Source organism: Berghia stephanieae, chromosome 7, assembly GCF_034508935.2.
Source record: "Berghia stephanieae isolate SIO BIC M18660-M18661 chromosome 7, UCSD_Bste_1.3, whole genome shotgun sequence".
Lineage (NCBI taxonomy): Eukaryota > Metazoa > Mollusca > Gastropoda > Nudibranchia > Aeolidiidae > Berghia > Berghia stephanieae.
Window position 1 is genome coordinate 5,534,086 of NC_088366.1, and position 27,838 is coordinate 5,561,923.

Sequence of the window (27,838 nt, forward strand, 5' to 3'; positions counted from 1 at the left end):
ATAAGTTAGTGAACTTGGAAGTTTTGTTTACTGATAGACTGTAAGTGGTCACTACCTGTTTTAGCTTGGGTTGTTGGTAAGGAACAAAATGGCGCTTACTTTGACTGAAGGATTGATACGGAACAGAGTGAATTTAACCCACGAAAATCTAGGTTTGTCTTTCACGTGAAGTTACGTATTGATGTCTCCTATTCAAAATAAAAACAACAAATAATGATAAATAGGTTAATTTTGAAATGCTTGTCTAAATGGGTGTAAAATTCAAGTCTGTTGGATGATCAGATTCCATTGTTTTGATCATGTTGAAACTTGAATGAAGTTGAACTCACTGTTGCTTATATTCATACATTCGGTTAATTTTATTTTAAATGATAATACAATATTCTTTTCAGTGGTAGGGATTGCTTCAGGTCGATATCTATAATTCAAAGAAAATTACCTTTTCAAAATATCATTTCATGAGAACGAAAAGTAGGGCCTTGACCGTGAGTGTGAGTGACAAGGCACTTGCAAGAATTTTTCAAAATAGTGATATCGGTATTAATTGAGCGTAGAAAAATAAAGGGGAGTGAAACATTTACTAAAGTGAAAAAATTATCGCTCTATCTCAACTAGTTAAAAAGTTATGACCTTTTATATGGTGAAAAATCTCTATAGAAGCCTAATAGGAAAATATGTGACCAAAACACAGCAACCCAATGGATAATCAAGTATAATTCAGAAACGGCTTCAGATACAACTTTGAAATTATTACATGTGGAAATTCAACATCTCTGTAATACATTGCAAACAGAACAATAATTATTTATTGAGAGAGAAAGGTATAGTTTAGAGCTGAAACAGCTGAAATCAAGGAAAAATAGATCACGACATGCAAATGAATGACCTATTGGAATTTTGGAAAAGTCGACAATTAAATATTTATTCACATGTAGATAGACCAAATACACCACTGAATCGGCGTCATTTAGTTATTCACTTTGAACTTTTCAAAATTAAAATAGACCTCATAAAAGCAGAGAAGCTACTTTAATATGTATCTCAGAAGGACTTTTTTTTATTAAGAAGGACCATCTCTGGTTTAAAAGTTATAAGCGTTTAAACACATATACTCTCTTTACGCAAAGATTTCTCAAAATCATGATAAAGGAAGATAATAATATTAGCATCATTGTATGTAGAATTTTATGCCCTTTCCAATGATATATAATACATGCCATTTCATTCCACTGAGAAAGAAGAATGAACATTTTAAAATCACTCCTAAATTTTTTTCCCTAAAAAACGGAAACAGAAATCCTCGCCTGTTTTCAACTCGCGAGAGCTACTTCTTGCAAGTGCCTAGAGTGACAGCTGAGACACCGAGGAGAGTCACAGCCACAGGCACGGGCAGAGGGATGCATAAGTTTAGGCCTAGCAAAGTTAGAAATGGAGAAAGAAACTACACGACAGAAGAGAACGAAACTATTGTGTAGCTGGGAGGAATGTTTCATTTACTACTTTTCCCCCTAATAGACTAGAAGAAGGTATCGACGTCGCTTGATTTTAGGCCACTGGCCTGTCGACCAGTCTTTCCAGTCACTAAATGTCTTGTTCACAACTGATCTAATGCATTTCCCTACCTGATCTTGTGATCAGGGGCTAGCTTACACTACACTTTCTCTACTGATCTTTTGATCATAGCTATTTTGGGTGGGAGGCACTTCTACACTATGCACATAACTTTCCATCACAGCATCTAATCTATTCTTGAAAGCATTGACACTCGGCGCTTCAACAACATCTGCTGGCATGCGTTCCAATGTTCAATAACTCTCTGTGTAAAAAAGTTCTACCGAAGGGTGGTTTTAACTCTGGGTTACAGAAGTTTATACTGGTCCCTGGTGACTGATTTTTTGTCTACTGTGAACAGCCTATCCTGAGTCGCTTACAAGCAATGTGTGAACTTATAGGTCTCAATCATATCACCTCTCAAACGCCGATAGACCATACTTGGCAGTCCTACTCTTTTCAGGCGCTGTTCATAACTCAAGTCCTTGAGTCCACCAACGACCATTGTTGCTCGCCTAAGCACATTCTCTATAAGCTTCTTATCCTTTTCAAGATAAGGTGCCCATACACAGTTTCCGAACTCCAAATGTGGTCGGACCAAAGCTGCAAACATTAATTTCATAATGTCACAGTCAAGATAGTCAAAAGATCTCCTTATCAGTCCAAGCAGTCTGTTAGCTTTGTTGACCTGCCTTTCCAAATGCTGTGAAAACTTGAGCTCTGGGTCCATATGAACTCCCAGATCTTTCTCCAATGTTGTCTCTTGTAAATCAATTATCTCCTCACTCCCATGTTTTCTCATTTTCTCTATAATTTATGATAATTTATCTTTACTTTAACTTGAACTTTTATTCATGATTTTTGTATGTAGCAGATTGAACAAGGATGTCCTAATAAATGTGTTTTTTTTTAGTCTTGAACAGCTTTATTGTTTATCTAATGCACCACGTTTAGTTAATGCAAATATGAATGCAAAGATTTTCCTCTTAAATTTGATGTAAAATACTCTATTTATCAAAGTCAAAGGAGTAGGTAGATAGTCCTGATATTATATTTTTAAAAAGTGCAAATAATTTTGACACAGATAAAAAGACCTTGATCAGTTATAAATATGATACTCTATTTTTAGAAATAAGGTATGGTTCCAAAGCTATTGCTATTATTATTATTTTACTAAGACTAAGAATTTGTGACTGAGAATTCTCTATTTAAAAGTTGAATGCCTGTTACAGCTGAGCCTGTTAAATGGGAATTTAACATTGGAAAAGTATGTATGATTATTAGCGGGAAATATTAAACTTACTGAAATAACTTCAATCTTTGATAAAATTCGGCACAAATTGAATCATTGAAATGAATCTTCTAGATGTGATGACTTCATTAAAAAATTTCTTTTTGATCTCTCAAAAAGTAAAAGAAAATTTTGTGAATATTATTTTGAATGTGATCAATTTTAAGAAATGGAAAGTTGTGTTGAAACAGGCCTTCATCAATGTTAATTAAAGGAAAATTTGTTACCTCCCTTTTAAAATAATGTTTGCACCGTTCATGTACTGTGAAAAACACTCCACAATGATCACTATTTGAAATGGTGTTAGTGTTTATTTAAAAATTAGAACAAAACTTTTCCTATAGGCTTCGGCTATTAGGAGTTGAGTCTGAATTGTCTCCCGTGGCTTTTTGGACTAAAAATCCAATGCGCATGTGCAATCAACAAGTTATTCCGACTTGATTCTGATTAGTCTCCCGTTACATAACAGTTTTGTCATGCTTGTTTAATTTTTAAATATTTATTTTAATTTTTGACAATAACTACATAAAATTGATGCAAATGAAAATAACAATAATGATATAGTAATTATCAAGAGGTAGTCTAAACCCACTTTATTTCACGAGAAAGACAAAATCATCATCGATCAATTGGAAGTCCTGTTAGAATTTAAATAGAAAAGAGTTAAAACTCTTCAAAAGGAACACAAGTCAGTCAAGGTCATTGTGGTTTAATCAAATAGAAAAGAGTTAAAACTCTTCAAAAGGAACACAAGTCAGTCAAGGTCATTGTGGTTTAATCAAATAGAAAAGAGTTAAAACTCTTCAAAAGGAACACAAGTCAGTCAAGGTCATTGTGGATTAAAGGAAAAGCTTTTATATCAACTTTACACGATGTCCAAATAAATTCAATACAAAATAATACATTTCCTGATAGTGTTAGACTGGCAACATTCCTTTTACAGTCCGAAGAAAGTTAGACTGGCAACATTCCTTTTACAGTCCGAAGAAAGTTAGACTGGCAACATTCCTTTTACAGTCCGAAGAAAGTTAGACTGGCAACATTCCTTTTACAGTCCGAAGAAAGTTAGACTGGCAACATTCCTTTTACAGTCCGAAGAAAGTTAGACTGGCAACATTCCTTTTACAGTCCGAAGAAAGTTGGACTGGCAACATTCCTTTTACAGTCCGAAGAAAGTTGGACTGGCAACATTCCTTTTACAGTCCGAAGAAAGTTAGACTGGCAACATTCCTTTTACAGTCCGAAGAAAGTTAGACTGGCAACATTCCTTTTACAGTCCGAAGAAAGTTGGACTGGCAACATTCCTTTTACAGTCCGAAGAAAGTTGGACTGGCAACATTCCTTTTACAGTCCGAAGAAAGTTAGACTGGCAACATTCCTTTTACAGTCCGAAGAAAGTTAGACTGGCAACATTCCTTTTACAGTCCGAAGAAAGTTAGACTGGCAACATTCCTTTTACAGTCCGAAGAAAGTTAGACTGGCAACATTCCTTTTACAGTCCGAAGAAAGTTAGACTGGCAACATTCCTTTTACAGTCCGAAGAAAGTTGGACTGGCAACATTCCTTTTACAGTCCGAAGAAAGTTGGACTGGCAACATTCCTTTTACAGTCCGAAGAAAGTTGGACTGGCAACATTCCTTTTACAGTCCGAAGAAAGTTAGACTGGCAACATTCCTTTTACAGTCCGAAGAAAGTTAGACTGGCAACATTCCTTTTACAGTCCGAAGAAAGTTGGACTGGCAACATTCCTTTTACAGTCCGAAGAAAGTTGGACTGGCAACATTCCTTTTACAGTCCGAAGAAAGTTAGACTGGCAACATTCCTTTTACAGTCCGAAGAAAGTTAGACTGGCAACATTCCTTTTACAGTCCGAAGAAAGTTAGACTGGCAACATTCCTTTTACAGTCCGAAGAAAGTTAGACTGGCAACATTCCTTTTACAGTCCGAAGAAAGTTAGACTGGCAACATTCCTTTTACAGTCCGAAGAAAGTTAGACTGGCAACATTCCTTTTACAGTCCGAAGAAAAGGTATCAGCTGAGTCAGTGTCAGTCTGATGTGGGCAAAAGAGAATTTCTTCTGAACTCTTCTTTTGCTGCTCTCAGTTCCACCCTTTGCCCACTTCCTGCACTGTATCCCCCCTGTGTTTGGGCACACACATTGGAGTTTGAGCCCAAATAGCCACGGAGACTATTCAGGCTCTGGTCCGAATTGCTACTTCGTTTCCTGTATCCTTTGAGGCTGGAAACAGACTACTTTATAAGAATAATTCTTCTAACATATTTTATGAGGCATGAGTGCATTCAATGCTTAGACTATTTTATGGTAAAACCCACTGTGGTGAAAGGGTTTAGTTATTGATCTAAGTTTTCAAGTCTCTTCAATATACGTTGATGCATACCATACGATGTGTCTTTTTCTTCCAGAGGACATTAAGTCATTATCCCTTCCAGGAACATTTCATGAGAAAATAATCTCCATAGGAACATCCTTGAATAAGTTCACTCGTCTTAAATCATTAGACTTTTCAAGAAATGCTTTGGAATCTTTAAAGGTAAGATTCCATTTTATAACGAAGAAGTCAATATCTACCATCTATTGGCAGTTGAAAAGCATTTTGTAGTTTAAACATTTTCTTCCACGTAATGATTTTTAAAAAAATGTAATAAGAGCAATTTAGGTCACTGCAAAAATAGTGATGTGAGAGTCAGTGTCAGTGTGAAGTGACTTTCTCAAGGCCAAACAGGGTTGTGTGTTTGTGCCCGACTCAGTAATCTTCAGGTTATAAGTATAGACTATACCTCTTTGCTACACTGAGTACTTCTTATTATCACTCTCATTATTATTCATTTATGATTAAATATGAATATTGAATGTTAATCTTTATAGCTTATCATATCTTTAAAATGGTTATTTTTTGTTACAATACAGATTATTTTCTGAATGTTTTGAAATTATTTCACTGTTTAGTCTTATTTGCACACATAATAAAATCATTGTTTTCAAAATAAACTTATTCCATTCAATCTCTTTTTTTTGTTGGTAATTTATGGATTAGAAAGAATCTCATATTTTGGAAATTGATTTTTTAATTATATGTATTTTCAGGGATTGGAGCACCTCGAATTATTAGAGAGATTAAATCTGTATCCTTTTTAAGCTATTCAAGCATCAAGGAAAAAATTTTAATTTGGATATATTTAAACTCTTTAAGATTCAACCCGACAAAAACCGACAACGGCATAATATTCATGGGCGGGGTAGTCAAGACTGGCCTCAGTAAGTAAAATCCAATCGCTGTGAAGGAAATGGCAGGCCATGTCACTGCCGCAGGGTGTTTTCAGCTTTGATTTTTATAAATTTGCCGACAGAAAAGAAAATATGATTCAGAAATTGCGATTTAAATCCTATTTTATTTGCGGGTGAAAATCATTGACATTGCACTTTGTTTGGTAAAAATCGGTAAAAAATTACGACTTTGGTGATGAAAAATGACTTTGAAGACAATTATTGTAAACTTTTAAAAATATTATGAATAATTTATAACTTCCTTATTTGTGGGTCGATTTTGTCATTCGAGGTATCAATGTTATTGTAATAAAGAGATAGGAACTTCAGAGTTATTTTTTCTGACGCGAAATTATTACTTTGTAATTTTAGCACCAAGAAAAATAGTCGGTAAATAAATTTGTTACACCTCTTTGATAGACCGCCGGGGTCCGTTCGTGTAGAATTGTGAATCAAGCGTCTCAAAGTCTTCGACCAATCACGGGCTATCTATCCAGCTGGCCGAAACAAAGACGCTTCTCCCCGTCGATGTATTACACTATTGTTATGCAAGGAATATAACACCTTATTGAGTCGGCCTAAAAGCTAAAATCTAAAAGTAAAAAATATAATTCTGAGGAATTTGAAAGTCACGTTGCTGAAATCAGCTTGAAAAAAGAAGAACATTGGTCCTTTTTTCAGAAAAATCGGTTGAAAACCAACGGTTTTACGAATAAATTTGATTTTAAAATTTGCTTTTGTTTATTTTAGCTTTTTTTAGCAACTTTTTTATTTATCGGCCGATTTTCTTGATTTTTATATCATTTTTTATATCTCAAAGAGACGAGATCAGTGATATACTTTGTTTGTTTCAAATGTAACTAGAACATCATTTGGCTTTTTTACCTATCGACCATGCCTGGATAATTTATTCAACAACGTGGCGATGTGACGCAACTATTCCATGGCCGTCTTCCACTGCCTCAACGATGATTCAATTCACGTGAGCTGCCAGAACGACCAATCGTTGAAGGGTCAAGATGCTCAGTAGCCAATCGTTCTTCGGTCAAAAAACTTAAGAACTCACGAGAACAAAAGTTTGAAATTTGGTGATGGACGGACCTATGAAATCGTTTCTGGGCGGAGTTTAGCCATGAGTGACCGTATAAAACGAAAAGGCGACTACAGATATCAAAGAGTAGGCTTATATCATCAAAGGATGTCTACATGATTGACATGGCCATATAGGGAACTCATTATCTACTCCCCCAAAAAGAATCTGAACACGAGAGGGTTAAAGATAAGGAGAATAATTTTATTTGCTAAGAGTTGAAAGTTATAACTACACTTAACTCTTTTGTAGTATTTGGCAAATGAATCAAATGTTTTTGATAATAGCTGAACTCATAACTTTCTGATTTGCAATTTTTATTAATCCATTAAAGAATTGACAGTGGTTTGCCTGACTGCTAGAGCTTCAATTGCCTCCATAAGTTATAATTGGTTTAAGGAATTATTTTGCATAATCAGTAAATTGTTTCGACTTTCTGACCTATAAGGGATAGATTAAAATTTATTTTTGATTGTCCCAAGCAACATTAAACAAACAAAATTAAAACAAAACTAAAAGGGGGCCAAGACAAAAGCAATATAACTTACACTAGATGATTTCTTCTCTGGAAATTCTTTAACTCCTTGATCAAAGATACTACAACAATGTGTCCACGTTAGAAGAGCTTGCTAGATTACGACACAATCAAAATTTGAGAGATCTTGATCTTCGCCTGAACCCTGTAACCCGCAATGAACCTGACTACCGTTTATACCTTATTCATATGCTGCCAAATCTACAGAAACTGGGTGAGTGAAATTTATAGTTAAAGCTAGACTTGAACAATAACAGTAACAATAACAACAAATAATGAATATGGAGAACAAAATATAGAATAAAAAATATTTTGATCTCAAACGGATATTCAGAGAATCACAAGAAATTGGAGCTGGACAATTCATTTTGAAATTTTCATATCTGCTTTTATTTATCTATATATTGCATAAAATTTGCTTTTTAAAAGTGTTTTTGTGATTGACTGATAAAGTGTATGAGCTTGAAGCGATATTTATAATATATATCGTTATTGATATCTTTATATGATTCATTCTTTTCATTTATCAATTATTCACACCTCTAACTACATGCTCATGAAAGAAGGAAGAGTGAAAACCAGGGCAAGAAAGGAAACAAGAAAATGCCACAATTTTGCCAGTTAAGCAATAATAAGGGAATCAAGGGAACCGATCTTGTATACTTTAGATTTGATAAGCAATGCTTTGTGTTCAGTTTTGTTAGCATGAAGTTGGGATGAGTCATAAAACTGTTTGTCAAGTATTCCTTTACCATTTAAATAAGTTTTTGGTAAGACGTTTTACCATTTAAATAAGTTTTTGTTAAGACGTTTTACACCGGGGAGAAAGTGACCACTTTATTGTTTTTTGTTTTATTTTCTCCCATAGATGACAGGGGTGTTCGAGATAGAGAGAGACAAGCAGCCTTGACCCATTTTAGTTCATCACAGGCGTCTGAGATGACCCCACCCTCCAAGACACAGAAGCAGATATCAAAGTCGCCACTGCCAAGGACTGAAATGATGACAAAATTGATGAAAGCTCCATCTGGTATAGAATGCTTTCCTTGGCTTTTAACTTAAACATTTGCTTTTTAAATTGTTGCTTACTAAATTGATGTGGGTCTGATTGCTCAGTTGGTAAAGTATTTGACTGGGTTTCAATTATGAGTAGATTTGGTTACCTTTTTGACAATTTTGTTCTCCTGGCAGTGATTAGGTAGTTGGGTCTATTAGATCATGCACAAAAAAAAAAAAAAACACATCACGACAAACTAGCATTCTATCCAAAGGGCAGCAAGCAATTTTTATTTTCGATTTATTGCAAAAAAAAACAACAAACAAACAAACAAAAAGCCAGCAGAATTATTTTAATTTTAAAAAATGATGCTTTGCAATATTTGCAAAATGAATTTGAGGAAAAATCCCCGAAATATCTGTCAAAATCCCCCCCCCCCTCCATAATAATAATTAGTGGATTAAATTACTCCCCCACCCCTCCCCCCAACTTCCATCCCTATAAAATCTAGCAGTACTTTGATTTTGGTTTATTTTCATGTTACCTCGAGACTTCTGATAGCCCTCTCTCACATCACAGTGTCAGAAAAAACCCCTTAAAGTGGAGGTGCCGTCTTTTAACTTAAATGTGCTGAATTAAAACTTATACTGTTTTTGTTTTTTCTCCCATCTAGTTCTTGTTGACGATGATGTGGCGGTGATTGACATGATGAATAGGAATAACGGTGACTTCAGCAAACCAAGGCCTCTAACTGGATCTGCCAACAAGGAAAACAAGGCAGAGGACTACTCAATAGAAGGTGAGCCTTGGCATTTTCTATACTTCCCGTTGCCCATTTTGGAGTATACCACTGGCGATGATTCCTTGTTTATTTTAATCGTTTCTTGAAATAGACTAGATCCTAATATATATATATATATATATATATATATATATATATATATATATATATATATTGTTTTGTTTTTTTTAATTTTTTTTTTTTTTTTTAATCCCTTTGTCCATCCAGCAGATATTGGATAGCTAGTATAATGATCTGTTTGAAAACATTTTGTAATAAACTCGTGTCTTATTCAAAGACTGGCAAGTAACTATTCCCCTTTCCCCCCCCCCCCCCCCCCCACCCCCCATTTAATTCTAAAGAGACTGTGATAAACTTTGGCTGCATAATCCATCTATCATAATTAATGACCTTGTCTTTATTATTATTATTATTATGTTGTGTTTTGTTTTTGTTTCAGGTTTAAAGAAATTGGATGAGCCGCGCCTCCCAAAACTTCAAAACGAATTAAATGATAGAAAGGTAAATGTCTGCTAGTGACAAAAAAAAAAAGAGAGAGAAAGACGGAATTCTTTTCTTTAGGCTTGTTTTATTTCAACATTAAAAGAACATAATGATAGTGCGATATTTAAAATAAATGTCTACCATTTTATCTTGATATTATATGACTCTTTTTTTATTACTTTCTTTGCCTTTATTTTGGTCAGAAAATAAAAATTAGACTTTAGATGTTTCAACTTTTTTAAATAAATGGAAATTAAAGGTTTTGTAATATTCCTCAGTTTATGATATAATTCATGCAAGAGTTTCTGACACAAAGCCAAAACTTGAAAAGACTTGAAAGTCAGAGAGCAAAAATAAAGTGCTTGAATAAAGTGCCAGGGTGGTTAAGGCATTGCACTGTGACCCAGAATGTCCCATGTACAAGCCCCGCTTCAGGCACTTTCATTTTTTTTTACTTGGGCAAGATTATTATACCTCGTGTGGTGTCCGGGGTCCCTCAACTGAGAGGGTCAAGAATAGCCCAACGCCAAGCCAGCGTGTCGTAAAAGGCGACTAATGGTGTGTGATTCCCCCATCTTTGAGTCACCTGGTCCTCCAGGTTGGGGGTTGGCAAAGGGTTAACACCCCTTTCCGTTAAACTCAAACCGTTACAGAAACACAGACAGACAAACTAAATCTTTTTTTTAGCTTGGGTGACCGAAGAGTTTCTGGAATTACAGAATTTATGAAGGACAACAGACAAAGCCGAAAGTACTCTGCTGACCCGATGACGTCTTCGCCAAACAAGCAGCTTCGAATTGCGTCGTGGAACGTTCGCACCATGTATGAAGCAGGAAAAAGCTCTCAAGTTGTGACTGAGATGAGAAGATACAGGCTGCATATACTTGGAGTAAGCGAAACCCACTGGATACAATCCGGACAGAAACACCTCAAGTCTGGGGAGAAGATTTTATATTCAGGGAGAGGGGACGGGATTCATACACAGGGAGTAGGAATAATTCTAAGCAAGTTTGCGCAGAAGTCACTGAGAGGATGGGAACAATGCGGAGAAAGGATCATCATGGCGTCTTTTACAACACGGAGTAAGAAGATCAGCATGAACATTGTACAGATCTATGCCCCAACAAATGATGCAACAGATGAGGACAAAGATACATTTTATGGTCTGCTACAACAAGTCATTGACAAGTTGCCAAGGAAAGACATCAACATATTGATGGGAGATGCTAATGCAAAAGTGGGACAGGATAACGTAGGCTATGAAGGTATCATGGACGTCATGGCATGGGAGAAATGAATGATAATGGAGAGAGATTTGCAAATTTCTGTGCATTCAACAGTTTGGTGATTGGAGGATCAGTGTTCCCCCATAAGAGGATCCACAAAGCAACTTGGGTCTCACCAGATGGTGTGACAGAGAATCAGATTGATCATTTTTGTATCTCTCGTAGATTCAGACGTTCATTGGAAGATGTGACAGTACGGAGAGGGGCAGATGTTGGATCAGACCATCACCTGCTATTGGCAAAGCTTAAGCTCCGACTCAGAAAACACGGGGCCAGATCACATACAAGAAGAAAATTCGAGGTGAATGCACTTGATGGGGAAAAGAATGAGGAATTCAAACTACAATTGAGTAATAGATTCCAACCTCTTACTGAGCTCGAGGAGGACATAGATGTAGAGTCACATTGGGCAAAGATCAAGGAAGTCTACATAACAACTTGCCACGAGGTATTGGGGGTAAAGAAATCGGAACATAAAGAATGGATAAGTCCAACCACCTTGGACCTTATTGAAAAGAGGAGAACAAGGAAGGAACAAGTGAATGCAAGCCGAACAAAGGCTTCAAGACTGGATGCACAAGAGCAGTATCGAGCCATAGCTAAAGAAGTCAAAAGATCTGTGAAGAAAGACAAGGAAGCATTCATGAACAGACTTGCAGAGAAAGCAGAAGCAGCAGCGACTGGAGGACACATGAGGATCCTTTATCAAACTACCAAGACACTTGCTGGAAAATATGGGAAACCAGAGGTACCAGTCAAAGACAAAGATGGGAAAACTATTTTTGGAAAAGAGGCTCAATCTGAACGATGGAGGGAACATTTCAACTGCCTTCTGAACAGACCACCACCAGACAACCAGCCAGAAATTTTGCCTGCAAGGAATGAGCTACCAATTAGCTGTGATCCACCATCGATAGCAGAGATTGTGGTGCCATTAACAAGATGAAAAGGGGGAAAGCTGCTGGACCAGACCAGATTCCACCGGAGGCTCTAAAAGTTGATGCGGAAAGAAATGCTGAGGCCCTGCACCCACTATTTGAGAGAATCTGGAATGACGGGATATTCCCAAAGGATTGGAAGGAAGGACATCTTATCAAGCTTCCAAAGAAAGGGGACCTCAGTAATTGTAATAATTATCGAGGCATCACTCTTCTTTCTATCCCAGGAAAGGTTTTCAACCGTATTATTTTAGAGAGAATTAAGAATGCAACAGATGCTAAACTGCGGGACGAACAGGCAGGTTTTCGGAAAAACCGTTCAACCACCGACCAGATTGCCTCTCTGCGAGTCATAGTAGAACAGTCTATAGAATGGAACTCTCCTCTTATTGTCAACTTTCTGGATTACGAGAAGGCTTTCGACAGTATTGACAGAGCAACATTGTGGAAAATTCTGGCACATTATGGACTCCCTGAAAAGATAGTAAACCTCATTAAGGAAATGTATGAAGGATCAAGTTGCAGGGTTGTACATGAAGATCAGCTTACTGACAGCTTTGAAATTAAGACTGGTGTCAAGCAGGGATGCTTGCTCTCACCATTCCTGTTCATCCTTGCCATTGATTGGCTAATGAAGGAAACCTCCAAAGGGAGAAGAAATGGGATACAGTAGATCCCCTAGACACAGTTGGATGATCTGGATTTTGCAGATGATCTGGCTCTTCTGTCCCACACCCAGGACCAGATGCAAGCAAAAACCACAATTATAAACAGCCTCTCGGAATCAATTGGTCTAAGAATTCACCCTGCAAAGTCAAAGGTCTTGAGGATAGGTACGCGTCAAAGGGAGCAGATCAAAGTAAAAGATCAGGAACTCGAAGATATAGACACTTTCTGCTATCTCGGAAGTATAATTGACAAGGATGGAGGCACGGAAGCAGAGGTGAAAGCACGAATAGGAAAGGCACAGGCTGCATTCACATCTTTGAACAGAGTTTGGAGAACTAAAGATATCTCCCTTCAACTAAAGCTAAGACTTTTCAACTCAAACGTGAAGTCTGTCCTACTGTATGGATGTGAAACTTGGAACGCATCACAGGCATGTATAAGGAGGGTACAGATTTTCGTAAACAGGTGCATGCTTAAGCTACTCAGAATAAAATGGATGGATAGAATAAAAAATGAAGAAGTATGGAAAAGAACACAGCAGAAACCAGTGGGAGAGGATATAGGAAGAAGACGATGGAGGTGGATTGGACACACGCTTAGAAAGAATGACTCAACTATAACAAAGAAAGTATTGGACTGGAACCCTCAGGGCAGAAGATCAAGGGGAAGGCCACGAGGAACATGGAGAAGAATTAAAGAAGCTGATATACAGAGAAGTGGTAAGACCTGGAATGAGATAAAAAAGTTGGCTCAGGATAGAGAAGGATGGAAACTGTTTGTCTGTGGCCTATACCCTGACCCAGGGTGAAAAAGGCAATGATGATGAAGATTATTATTAACCCCCCCCCCCCCCAACCATTTAACTCACTTGGACAACATGGGTGATTCCTGTTGAAATCAGACATCTTGTTTTGTGAATTCTCTATATTCCTTCATGGAATGCCTAGGGGGTGATATCTTATGATGTCATGGCAGAAGGACGTAATTTTAATTTTAATTTAAAAAAAAAATGTGAATTAAAGTTTCCTTCCTTGTCTTTCTAGTTTTATTTTGAAGCCATCCTTGGACTCCAGATAAAGATAACGTTGAATTCCTTCCTTCCTTCCCTCAGCACCATAACAATTCCTATGACAGACCAGCAGACGATTCCCAAGATCTCCCACTAGATCCTCAGCTTGCCCTGTACAAAGAACGATACCCTAATATTATGTCCAATCCATCAGACTGTCTCAAGAAAATTGGAACAGAACCTATGTACGTCTCATAGATTTATTATATAACTCATTAACAGGCTTCAACAGCCATGATGTCACTTCCCTTGTAATGACGCATAGTAATTTAGTAATTGGTTCTAAACTATTGGAACAATGGCGGATGCCCTTATGAAATACTTCTTTGATGAGCGTAAAAGTGTATCCAGAGGAGAAAAACATTTTAAATCTGATCATGTTTTGACTTTTTATACATTCTGATCACATGACATGTGAAAAAGTTCTAGCCAGCACGAAGATTAAAAAGTACCGATTTTCTTTGTTTAGAACCAAGCTGCTGGTTGCTGGGCGGATGTGACATCAGACTATTGAATCCAATTGTAAACTCCTGTTCTATGGGCCATAAAGAATTGCTATGTATTGTTATTATCTTTTCAATTGGACATTTCCATCTACCATAAAGGATTTAACAGGTAGTCTTGAAGTCACGGATGTAACATTTTTGACAGACACAATGCTCTTTTTTTACTCGAGGATTTTACTTCTTTCATCAACGGGAGAGGAAATGTATGTCAAAAGTATTTCCTCAGCGCTTACAGCTAGAGTTCTGTCCAAGAAACTGATCATTACTAGAAAATAAAAGACAAAATTTAGAAAGTAAAATGGCAGTGATGCGGTTTTAACTTTCATATTACCCATCTTTCTTAATTCAGATCTGTAATTTTATCAATATTTGAATCACCATTTATCTGAACCTTTTAATGATGGGATTCTATTTTGCAATGATTTGAAATTATATCTTACTGTATTCACCAAGAGAACAAGAAAAGGGAAGCAACTCAGAATTCAATGACTCCACTGTCATATCACTATTATTACTTTCTTGATGAAAATGCTTAGGTCTATAGTTATGTCCAGAAAGAAAAATGTGAGAAACTATCACGTGAAAGAAATATCAGTGCTGATGGTTTTCCTCGGATCAGCGGAAATCAGCGATTTTGGAGTCCAGAGGAGGAATTTCCTCCTTTTAAAAATTACATTTTCTCGAAACAATGTGCTAGCAATGAGAGAGTTGATGTGTGGTGGAACACACAGGTGCAGTTTCCCACTCTCCAGAAGTTAGCTAGAGTATCAATGATAGTCTATCAGTGGGGTTTAGTGCAAAAGAAATGGGGCTTAAAGGCAATTGTTCAACATTTTCCTACTTTTTCACTTTTTGTCACCAAAAGTATTACTATTGATGGATCAAGCAAGTGATAAGTGACCTTATCGTTCATTTAAAATGTTGAAGTTTACAAGAGTTTGTTTCTGTGTCTAAAGACATTTTGGGAAATGCATGTTTTACTCCAAATCATTCATATTAGTTTCCCTCAACATAAAAAAAAGAGCATCCAAATGAAATTGCATACTTTATTTCAGCCACGACCCAAATCTACGTTACACTGATGAACAAGATGCAAACAGCAAGTACAGAGGTCAAGGCTTCTTCACACCACATCCTGATGGACCTCAAGGTAACTAAATAGTAAATAGTAAATAAATAGTAAATAATGAATTTATATAGCGCCTAAACATCCACGTTAATCGTGCTCTGCGGCGCTTTACATAATAAAAATAAAAATAAAAATGTTTAAAAACAACAAAATTAAAAATCACGACACTACATGATACATAATAAGCATGCATACAAAAAACAGAATCAAAGCAACATCCATTTCATGAAAAATAAGCCTCGCGGATCAACTCAGTCTTCAGACATTTCATGAAAGATGATAAGTTTTCACAGGACTTTGTCCGAGGACTAAGTGCGTTCCATAGGCGTGGAGCTATGAATGAAAAGGCTTTTTCACCGAAAGTGGATTTTGAGGTGGTAACTTTTAGAAGTTGGGACTGAGATGATCTTAGATTTCGAGTGGGTTCATATTTTTTAATCAGTTCCTGCAAATATTCAGGAGCCAATCCATCCAGACATCTAAAAACATAGCACAATATTTTAAATTCTATCCTATACTTCACAGGAAGCCAGTGCAATTCCTGGAGAACTGGTGTTATATGATCTCTTTTTTTCGTTAATTTTATAAGTCTAGCCGCTTTATTTTGAATTTTTTGTAGTTGATGAATTAATCTACTTTGACAGCCAATGAGAAGGGAATTGCAATAATCTAATCTGCTAGTAATAAACGGATTAACAAGCATCTTTGTAATATCTTCATCAATATAATGTCTGATTCTTCCAATGTTTCTAATGTGATAGTTACAACATTGGCATATTTTTTTAACATGATCTTCCATGGATAACCCTTGATCTAAATACACTCCAAGATTTCTCACACAAGAACATAGTTTAATAGCATTTTCACCCACTAGTATCTCATTTGTAGATATTTGTAGATAACTAAATGGATATGTTAGTCCTTATTGGAAACTTTAAGATCTTGCAGACCTGTATGTAAGATCAAGTCAAATTTCAAGTTTTTATATTTTTAGCTGGAAATTAATAAATGCACAAGTGTCATGGAATTGAAATGTGTGTTAAATGTCGTGTTTAATTTGATAGAGATTTGAATGGCCTAATATTTACAAATGGGATGATTGCGATTCTATAAGTTTAATAAAATACTGTCATTAAAAATGAAATCTCATGATCACTGTTGTTCAATATTATTTATCTTTTATTAAGGATTAAAAAATAAACTGGAATCAAATAAATTACTTGTTAATTTGTAGATGTTCTAATGAGAAAAAAAGTTAGATTAAAAGGGGAACATAAAGTTAATGATGTTATGCTCAAGATTACGATGATGATGATGATGATGATGATGATGATGATGATGATGATGATGATTTCAATTGCTGACTCAGCCATTTAGATTTAAGTACATTTAGAATTGGACAAAAAAATTGGAATATATAACTATTGCATCTCCTAGTATGAATAGATCCATATTTTTTTTATACTTCATAACTTTATTTTTAGAAAAAGTGATATCAGAGATTTATTATTTCCATTGCAACAGTAAAAGAAATAAAATATTGCATTTTAATCTTTCTATTCTATCGCATCTCAAGTAAATTAAAAGTATTTATAAATTGTCAAATAAAATACTGTTGTCTTTAACCCTCCGTTGTTTTAAACACTCAGCAAAATATTAGTCTTTATCTCATAAAATAATCGATTCAATATTAGACATTTATTAAGTCATTTTGAATATGAAGATTTATTCTTTAACACCTGCTAATGACTTCCTGAGTTATTGGTCAGTTTTTGTGTCTTTCCTACATTTTTTGTTACTTCTTATTCTAGTGAAATACTTTATATTTTTTAAAACTTCCTCGTACACCAATTGGGTGTTTGGGCTTGGCTTGTTTATGAATTTGTACATTGTTGTCACAGGTTGGGATAGATAGAAATAAACAATGTTGATGGTCTGACGGTTGACACTTAAAAAAAAAGAGTTTTTATATAGCGCAATATCCACTAAACATGTCCAAAGCGCTTTACAGGGGGTCCCTGTCCAACAGCAACGTTTAACATTTAGGACAAGACATGACGCCTGTAAGGCGAGATTATAATTTTTTCAGACAGAGACAACGCTGTTAACGGCCAGGCACTCATTTTACACCTGAGTACGGCGAGAGAATGTGAGTAAAGAGCCTTTTCTAAGGATTCAACTATGTGCTGAGCGAGGCTCGAACCCAGGACCTTCCGATCCGAAAGTGAGTGTTATACCACAAGACCACATAGCCGCACTTTTTTCTGGGCATAGTTCAGTAAAGATCTGGTCAGAAATAAAAACGGTGCCGTTGATATTCAATAAAGGACTTGGATCATTCAAGATCCTGGTATGATTTATTTAGTGCGGCTATGTGGCCTTGTGAAATGACACTCCCTTTTGGATCGGAAGGTCCTTGTTTTGAGCCTCATTTGGAGCATAGTTGAATCCTTGGAAAAGGCTCTTTACTCACATTCTCTCAAAGTACTCAGGTGTAAAATGAGTACCTGGCCATCAACAGTGTTGTCTCTGTCGAAAAAAAATTGTAAGATCGCATGTTGTACATGTTGTTGTTGGTCAGGGACCCTTTGTAAACGCTTTGAGCACGTTTAGTGGATATTGTGCTATATAAAAGCTCAAGTTATTATTTACTTGGACAGTCTAGAAATCATTATCAATATCATCCCCCCAAAAATTATTGTAGTTAAGTGTAGAATTTAACCAAAAAAAAAGAAAAAAAAAAAAAGAATTTGATTCAATTTCTTTCAGATCCCCAAGATTCTATCCCAGGTAATCGGTCTCGACTGTCCAGAGACGATTTGGTGTTGTCGGCCCGATCTGGTCACAAACGTACCAACAGTGTCCCCAATGCCAAAGTAAGAATTTAATTTCCAAGGGGGTTTTAAAGAAATTTTAGTGTACAAATTATTTGGTGAATGTATTACAACTTTGAAGTGACTTCATATCATCATTTACTTTGATATAAGCCATATGGATTCATTTTCATCTCATACAGTGCAAGATATCCGTAGGTATTGTTTTCTGCTCAATCACAATATATTGGTTACAAAATCCTGAGCTTTTTAACTAAAAATCAATAAACCTCTGTTTGACAGTAATCTACACTATGAGGCTACAAGGAAAGCTGACATGCTGACGTGACAAGAATGGGATGGGTCCGTGAATGTATAGATAGTATGTGCTTGGCTAAGAAGCTCACAACATTGCCATCCGGAAGTATAACGGACCAATACACAAAATTGTGTGCATCCATGAACGTTTATAGTCAGGTTGATACAGTTCAGTGAGCATTACTCATAAACGCGGATGGCAACAAACAATAACAAAGACTGGAGAGACGTCATCTTCGAACTATCTATAGTCAATTTGTGCATTCAATGTTCAATGGCGGCGTTACATGTTTATGTTCAATGCTTAATGTGCGGCTATGTGGTCTTGTGGTATGACACTCGATTTCGGATAGGAAGGTCCTGGGTTCGAGCCTCGTGCTCGGCGTATAGTTGAGTCCTTAGAAAAGGCTCTTTACTCACTTTCTCTCACCGCACTCAGGTGTAAAATGAGTACCTGGTCGTTAACAGCGTTGTCTTTGTCCGAAGAATTGTAATATCGCCTAACTGTCCCGTCGTAAATGTTAAATGTTGCTGTTGACCAGGGACCCCTTGTAAAGCGCTTTGAGCACATTTAGTGGATATTGCGCTATATAAAGCTCAATTAAAAATTTTTTTTTTTTATATACAGACAGTAACAGTGTCCATGCAGGTTGGCAGGCTGGACTGAAATATGTGATTCATCGCCTCAAACTGGTATTATGTTGGGGATGAATTTAAGAACAGACTATTGAGAAATGAGAACTTGGGAGTTTTTGTGCAATACCAGAAATTGTTTTTTTTATTCTCCACCGTATTGTATAGAAATTAACCCACAAAGTTTCATATTTGTAGCTAAAAATTATATTTTTAGCATCTAGTTCATCCCAACATAATACCAGCGGCGCATTTTTTTTGTGACCACCTGATATATAGTTATGTATTTGTTTATTTATTTATCTATTTATTTATTTATTTATATATTTAAAAATCTATTTATTTATTTATTTATTTATTTATTTATTTATTTATTTATTTATTTATTTATTTATTTATATATTAAAAAATTTATTTATTTATTTATTTATTTATTTATTTATTATATTATTTATTTTATTTATTTATTTATTTATTATTTATTTATTTATTTATTTATTTATATATTTATTTATTTATTTATTTTATATATTTATTTATTTATTTATTTTATATATTGATTTATTTCTGTATTTATTTATTCATTCTTTATTTCCTAGGACATGTCATCCAGCCTTCCCTTGCCAACACAACAAGACAGTTCCAAGGACCAGGAGAAAGTCCTACTCAACTCCCTCCTCAATTTAGTGGACAGATATTGGAATGGTTCCAAGTCCCTTCACAAACATCAGAAATTTATCGGTACATAAAACATGAATATTGTGACCCTTAATATCCTTAGGATCCTTAATATGTAAACCAGGCCCTGAAAATTAATTATATATTAATATATGTTTCAAATTATTAAATTTAATATTTATAAGTCAACAGAAACTATATTTCTCCCCATGAATTCGTCACAGTTTAGACTTTGATTTAATTTTAGGAATCTGTTACATTTTTGGATTTAGATATTGAGTTCATTTTCTATATTCTGATGGGCAATTGAAGGTGAATTTACTTCAGTTTGAATGGAAACGAAAAAAAAATGTGTTTAAAACATTAGTTAATACCCGTGATAATACCAGTTTCTTAAAAGGATCTTTTATCGTTAACAGTTTGATAATTTATGACACTGGTATTACATTACCACTTACCACTGGGATAAAAAATATTACTCCTCATCCAAAAGCAACTGATTGTAGTCTCGAATTGTGGTCGAATAATGTATTAAAGACACACTATTTTATAGTTTTCAGTCACGATTCAAAGTTAGATCTGCTATATGTTGGTCCATCTCCTTGTATACAAATGTGTGGCTGGTTGAGAAAGATGTGCAGTGTATTCATTGGTGTAGACCGCATCTTTCTGATCGTTTACTACTTTAAATTTTCTTCCTATGTCAATTAGAACCCAAGTTATGAATTTTTGTTGCCATGGGAAACACTTTATCTTCGATTTTGGTTCATATCTCAAATCGAAGCTTGCAGCATCTTCCTGGGTTTTCTCAACCAGCCTCACAAATATACAATTAGTACAATGTCATAGTTGTTACCATTCTCAATTGTTTTTGAGCTTCTATATATATGGAATGCATAATGAGATGACAGATAATTGGAAAGCAGTGAAAGGGGAAAAAAAAAAAGAAAAAGAAATCTCATGAGTATTGATTTAGGAAATATAATGTTAGCTAGGCAAGTTCAATTGAAAGTGGCTTATCACAGTAAATTTAGATTTTGTTTTCATCTCTTCAACCTTCTTCCTTTCAACTATAATGTAAATGTTGCTGCTCGATGCTCAAAGAAATAAATAACGATGCCAAATTGAATGTAAGCCTGGCCCCCCGGAAATATGCAAAAAAATATCCCAAATTATGTGGGGGAAATTGCAAATTATGCAGGGGGGGGGAAGGCAAATTATGCAAGGGAAATTACAAATTATGCAAAACAAGAAAAAAGTAATAAATCGCTGTCTAAATTTTCCATTGCTTTATTTACATTTAACCAATTCAAAATTAAAGAACTACAACGCAAATTTAAAACTTAATTTTTTGTTGTAGCACAGAAAAGCTAGATATCGCAGAGACGTTGTGCTAAGACTCCTGCGCCTGTCAGACAATATCAAATTGTAAACAGAAAAGCTGCGCTCAGCATCAGCGCTGTTGATCGTGGTGTATATGTACCACTTGGCACAAGCAGCCAAAGCGGGCACTTCATCAGAAATGGACTGCCAAAAATGTGGCATGTCAACAAAAGAGGTGGAGTTCTTCACCGCGAGGGGCCCAAGCTGCCGGGGGTACCTCTTGATCTCCTCCTCGGGTACAGTTTTCAGCTTTGTGAGGCTCTCAAGTTGATCCCAAGGTGGAGACAGGAGCAGCTTAGCGGGGTTGAAAAATGGGACCTCTCTTTAAAAGTCAATCCCTGGCTGTCAAAGTTAAAGGGAAGTCACTGTCACGTATTTGGGAACATCGTCAGACTTTTTCGGTTTCATTTTTCTTCATACAATGAATGGTCATAAATTCAAGCTAAAAACCATATTTTGCATAATTATGCGGTAAAAGGTGAATTATGTGGCTGCACTGCGGCCGCATCGGTCGCGTTTTCCTGGGGGGCCAGGTAAGCTTCAATTTAATATACGAAAACAGATAAAATGGACATTTTGGGTTTTCTCTTTATCAACAAAACAGGATGAATGAAACACTACAGATGAGTGAGATAATATGTGATAGTGGCATGGCCTGAAATGTGACGTGTTGGTACTCTATTCTTTTTTTAAGCTTTTTATATTCATTTTTGTTTATTACTTTATACAGTCCACAGCTTCTAGCAGCTTAGAATTACTTTATTTTTAATTCCTATTTTCTCCCCCCCCCCCCCCCCCTCCCCCCAAAGAACAAGCCCTGAGGTGTTTAAGTGATTACAACTCTGCGGGAGTCGACGTCGAGTCCCTCAAGATTAAACTCTACCATTTGGAAGACGAGAATGAGGCTCTCAAAAGAGAAAAGTTTATGGAGAAAGGGCAAGGTCACCAGTCAGCTGTAAACGAGACGGAATTGAAACATGCCCTTAAGAGAGCGAGGGAAGATGTGGTAGGAATTAAAGATGTTTTTCCATATTTTCTTTCACTAAATGTAATTGAGAAAATAATAAAGGGAAGAGTGGGCTCAGGATAGGAAAGTATTTTTAAAAAAGATAATATGAAGTTTAGTCCTGGGAAAAGAAAAAAACCCATGGGAAAATGTGTTTTTCAAAATTTAGTGTCCTTCGGACAATTTAGATTTATTGATTTTATTGTATTGGTATGTTTTATTATAAAGATTGGTAAAACATGTTTACTAATTTGGAAGGGAATGAGAATTATCTGCATTTTTTTCTATAAAATTACCAAGTGGGATGAGGTGGGCAATGTACAGAACTTGTTTATTTATTTATTTATTTATTTATTATTTGTTTTTAGATTTAACTCAATTAAATTCAATTTGACTTTTTGTTAAATGCTTTCTTGAAATTCGTTTGAAGGAGGGTATTTAAATATATACACCTTTATAACGAGTTTTAAATGTAATGGGTGAGATTTTAGATTTTATTGCTTTTGTCTAAACTTATAGTTTGATGAGCATAGAGATTATTATAATTATATATATTACTATAACACCACTATTATTATAATTATATATTTTACTATAACACCAATATCCATTGCAATGTTGTGGGTTGGGGATTTGCTAAAGCAATCAGTCTGAAACAAATCAGAAAGACTTCAAAAAATGTTGCCAAAAAGGAACAACAGAACATACCGCATAATTTCAGCGAGACAAAACGCATAATTAAGACCTTTCATACATCACCAATGCGTTCAGATGATTGCCATATGCTGCCCAGACATGAACAAGTAATCCTGTTCTGCCTCAGGACAGAACACAATAGACTCAAAATGTATATGCACAGATGATGAAACTGACACGGTCTCTGGGCTGCTCATGTGGTGAAGAGGAGGAAGATACAGGGCATATACTGCAGTGATGCAGAAAATACACAACTCATAAAGAAAAGATATGGCCCTCTGCTATAACCTCTCTAGATAAAAAAACTTTTCGACACGCTAGAAGAACTCAAAAAGACGAGTACATTCATCTTCGAAACAGGCCTCGAGATATAAACGCATATGAGAAAAAGGAGAAGAAGAAAAAAATCAGCCATACATAATATAGAAACTGGCATCCAAAACATTTTTCAACTACTTAGAAATTCTAATGAAAAGTTCCAGATTTTAACTTGATTGTAATGGAGCTTTATGTTTTACTCAATTGTGTCACAGAAGAGCGAGAGAGAAGTCCAAATGCACTGAAAAACTATATTTGTTCAAGGATTTTGTGTGTGTATGTGTATGTGTATGTGTGTGTGTGAGTGTGTGTGTGTGTGTGAGTGTGTGTGTGTGTGTGTGTGAGTGATTGTTGTTTTACCCCCCCCCCCCTCTCCAGAACAACAACTAAAAAAGAATTCTATTTTTATGGTAAACATCCATGATTTTGAAAATCTCATCATTGTTTTTTTTTTTTTTTTTTTTCTTTTGTAAGATGAGTTGACAGGTTTCATTTTAGAAAAATTAGAATAATAAGTGCTCAGTGTCCATTTTTATTTTTCACTAATAAACTCTAGATCCGAATGTTCATCCCTTTCCTTTTTCTGACATTGACATGACCTAAGAGAGCTGTAAGTTAAAAAAAAATACTATAGAACAGCTTACTAATACCTAGTTTTTCATATTTTTCTCCTTTCTCTTTTTCTTTTTCTCAAATAAAAAGGAGAGACTTCATGAAGAACTAAAGCAATATGTAAGTGAGAATGTAGCTTTGAGAAAGAGGCTGGATGACCACAGCTCTTCAATGGGGGCGTACAAAAATCATCATGCCGGCGCTGCTGCAGAATCAACTGTGTATAATCAGGGAGCCATCGGTATGTAACTACAGTTGCCTTTTTAGGTTGTAATGTCACTTAACCGGGATCATGTCTCGTCTTGCACGGCAAATGTTGCTGTTGGCCTGGGACCCCTTGTAAAGCGCTTTGAGCACTTTAAGTGGATATTGTGCTTTATAAATGGTCTATTTTTAGAATTTATTAATTGAAAATTTTTTTTTGAGGGGGTGGTATTTAACTTCTTCTTACCGATCATTTTCAGTATTTTCCCCAAAATGGCAGGCTTACCCAGCAGAAAAATGGATTTTTAAAACTCAAACAATCTCTCGATACAAAACAACATTAGGTTCTTATTAATTTAAACAAAGATCATTGTGATGTGCAAAATAAATCTAAACAAGAAAAAAATGTCCCTATATTTGTCGTAACAATGTGACGATTTGCTGTTGTGTACGGAAGGTTTCAATTGCAATCTATACATCAAGCAGAAATAGAATGAGGTTCAACGTCACTACCACATTATCTCATTCGTCTGTGTGTTCATTCTCCTGTTTTGTTGATAAGGGAAACATGAATGTCCATTTGTCTTTTTTCGTTATTAATTTTTAAATGAGCCTACATTAAATTTCCATTGTTATTTATTCTTCGAGCAGTAACATTTAATTACAGGATTGCATGTAGACTGGACACTGTTCTGATTTTTAGTCAAACTGATATTTATTCATTTTCAAAAAATAGTGTGTGTTGTTGTTAGCATTTATCTATGTTTCGAGTGCTAATAAGTGACACCATTTAACAATTTGTCTCTAGCAAGTTGCTGTGCTGTAAAGTCCTGCAAAATGCGTTTTTAAGCATTTGTAAAGGTGAACTCACTCACTCATCACTCATCCTCTCAGCCTGCTGGCCTTGAGACGATCAAGAGATGTCACCTGGTCCTGTCACACTCGTCTCGAGCCACTTGAGGACAGACCTCTTGCTTTAGTCCCCATCAAGTGCACTCACCAAGTTTCCTTTAGGTGGCCTCGCTTTTTTCCTGGGGTTCCATCCTTATGCCATGAGCAGTGGTTCATGAGTCTGCGACAACATGCCCCAACCGTATGCCATCTTCTCCTTTAATGAACTCTCCAAGTTCTACTTCAGCATCGCTCTCAGATCACTCAATTGAATTGTGTTGTCCAGAAATCTTGAAGGTACCCAAATTTTGTTTGGAATACTTCATTCTGGAGGGATACTCTCTGTGATCTCCACATTCTGATCCATAGAGAAAAACGCCAGAAATTACTAAAGAATCTTCATTAGTGCTGAATTAATTCGTTCTCCCAATTGTTTAGGAGCTGAGAGTGCAGCTAATTGTATTTTATTACATATTGAGCAATAATTCAAATTCAAAACTCATTGACAAAGTGGCATGTAGACAAACTGGAGATTTTTTCAAGTCTTCCTCCTCTTTTTTCTCTTCTTATGTCAGTTTACACGATGCCACTTTGTCAACGAGTTTTGAATTTGAATTATTGCTCAAATTTCATTAGGATTATGATACAGATCTTAACGTCACTTTTATTGATATCTTTATATCTGAGGGTCATTTGTCTAAAGCCCAACAGTTTAGGTGTGAATCATGCTACATTTATTTGTTGTTTTGGAATTCGTCCATTTTATTTATTCCAAGCAATATGCTGTAACTAGTGTTTTTTGTCTTTTGGTCATGCTAGCATATTAACACTTGGAGAAGGAAAGAGAAGAATAAAATACTTTATTTTTGTGCGGCTATGTGTCTAGTGTAAACACCCGCTTCAATCGAAAGCCTGGATTCGAGATCGTGCTCGCGCATATTGAGTCCTGGAAGCTCTTACTCACGTTCTCTCACCGTACTCAGTGTAAATGATACCTGCCGTTAACACGAGTCCCCGAATGAGGATATTTCCTAACATGGCGGCTGTCCCGCCACATGTAAATGTTGTGTTGACCGATTAAGCGCTTGAGCACATTTAGTGATACTTGCGCTATATAAAGCTCATGTTTTTCTTTATTATTAAATTTGTATTATTTATTTAATTTTTTTTTTGTGCGCACCAGTCAGAAACGGTTCATGGTTGTGCTTGTGTTTCTTAAGATTTATATTTATAATTTATTGTGTCTTAAAACTTGACAAAAAAATGTACAGGTGATCTTTAGAGATAGTAAGAAATATCACCCCCCCCCCCCCCCCCCTTAATTTCAGATTTTAAACCGAACAACTGCTGCCCGAAATAGGGCATGATCAAATGAACATACAGTCAACTGCAGGAAGTTACAGTCATGTTACAGGAATCACATAAGTAATTTGCCTTCTTGTCTTTCATGGTTAAAAAAAAAAAAATCTTAAGCACAACTAAAAAAAAAAAGTTATGAATTTTTAAATTTTTTTCTTTCATATTTATAAGGTTTGACATTCCAGTTGAATGATAAATGAATTAGAATAAAGAAATGATAAAACACCTTGTCTTGATAATTGACCAGCATATTTCAATTTCTCCTGGCACAGGGCTGCCAATGCTACAATAAAAAAACAAACCCAAGACATATTTTATGGTTTGTATGCTCTTTTTGTTTTACAAAATGACATTCTTTTAAACTTAAAGGCAGTCACTTACAGCCATTCTTTCACATACACAATTACTTCCCTTCCAAGAGAAGTCAATTTAATGTCAATTTTTGCTCCAAATTACCTTCTCCTGATCATTTTCCTGCCGATTCAAGTCTACTGTTGTTATTCATTTTTCTGATTAGATTCTGATAAATAACCATTTTTTTTCCAACAAAAAAACTTTAATGTTTGAATTCCCTCTCCATTTTATCACATGATGACGTTTTGAAATTGATTAAACTGTGGTTTATCCAATTTTGATTACTTTTGCAATTCTTTTCAATGTCTTGAGGCTATGTGGTTTTGTGGTATGATACTCGCTTTCATATACGGAAGGTCCTTGGTTCAAGCCTTGCTCAGCGTATAGTTGAGTACTTGGAAAAGTCTCTTTACTCACATTCTTTCACCGTACTCAGGTGTAAAATAGTACCTACTGTTGACAGCATTGTCTCTGTCACAAAACAATTGTAATATCGCCTAACAGGCGTCATGTTTCGTTCTACATGTTATGTCTCGCTGTTGGTCAGGGACCCCCTGTATAGTGCTTTGAGTATATTTAGTGGATATAGCACAATATAAAAGCTCAATTAAAAAAAAACAACATTTTTTCAATGTCTATTTCCTCTCACCGCTCAGATCCCTTGTAGAGACCAACGAACATTTATTGAGTGAGATGAGGGAGATGAAGCACAAACACCAGGATGAAATCCGGCACATGCAATGGAGCTATCAGCAGCTCAAGTCATCGATGCTGTACCACGAATCCAACACCAACAATATCAGCAGCAATAACAACAACAACAACAACGACAGTTTTGGAGGAAAGACTTCGCATCGTCATGACGATCAAGGGGATGATTATAAAATCAACGATAGACCTTCAGTGGCCATGTATTAAATAAACACGTTTGAATTAATTAA

At 35.7% G+C, this 27,838-nt stretch overlaps 1 protein-coding gene across 1 annotated transcript; it reads left to right on the forward strand.

Annotated features, from left to right (window-relative positions):
* The first annotated feature begins 39 nt into the window (after positions 1 to 39).
* On the forward strand, positions 40 to 27,838 carry LOC144976211 (centrosomal protein of 72 kDa-like). Its single transcript, XM_078920395.1, has 16 exons — positions 40 to 152; positions 5,267 to 5,394; positions 5,949 to 5,986; positions 7,813 to 7,967; positions 8,622 to 8,783; positions 9,424 to 9,549; positions 9,992 to 10,053; positions 14,040 to 14,182; positions 15,559 to 15,653; positions 18,402 to 18,508; positions 19,996 to 20,137; positions 22,267 to 22,463; positions 24,180 to 24,330; positions 25,834 to 25,900; positions 26,568 to 26,609; positions 27,554 to 27,838. The coding sequence occupies exons 1-16, from the start codon at positions 89 to 91 to the stop codon at positions 27,813 to 27,815; spliced, it is 1,941 nt and encodes a 646-aa protein (XP_078776521.1). The 5' UTR covers positions 40 to 88; the 3' UTR covers positions 27,816 to 27,838.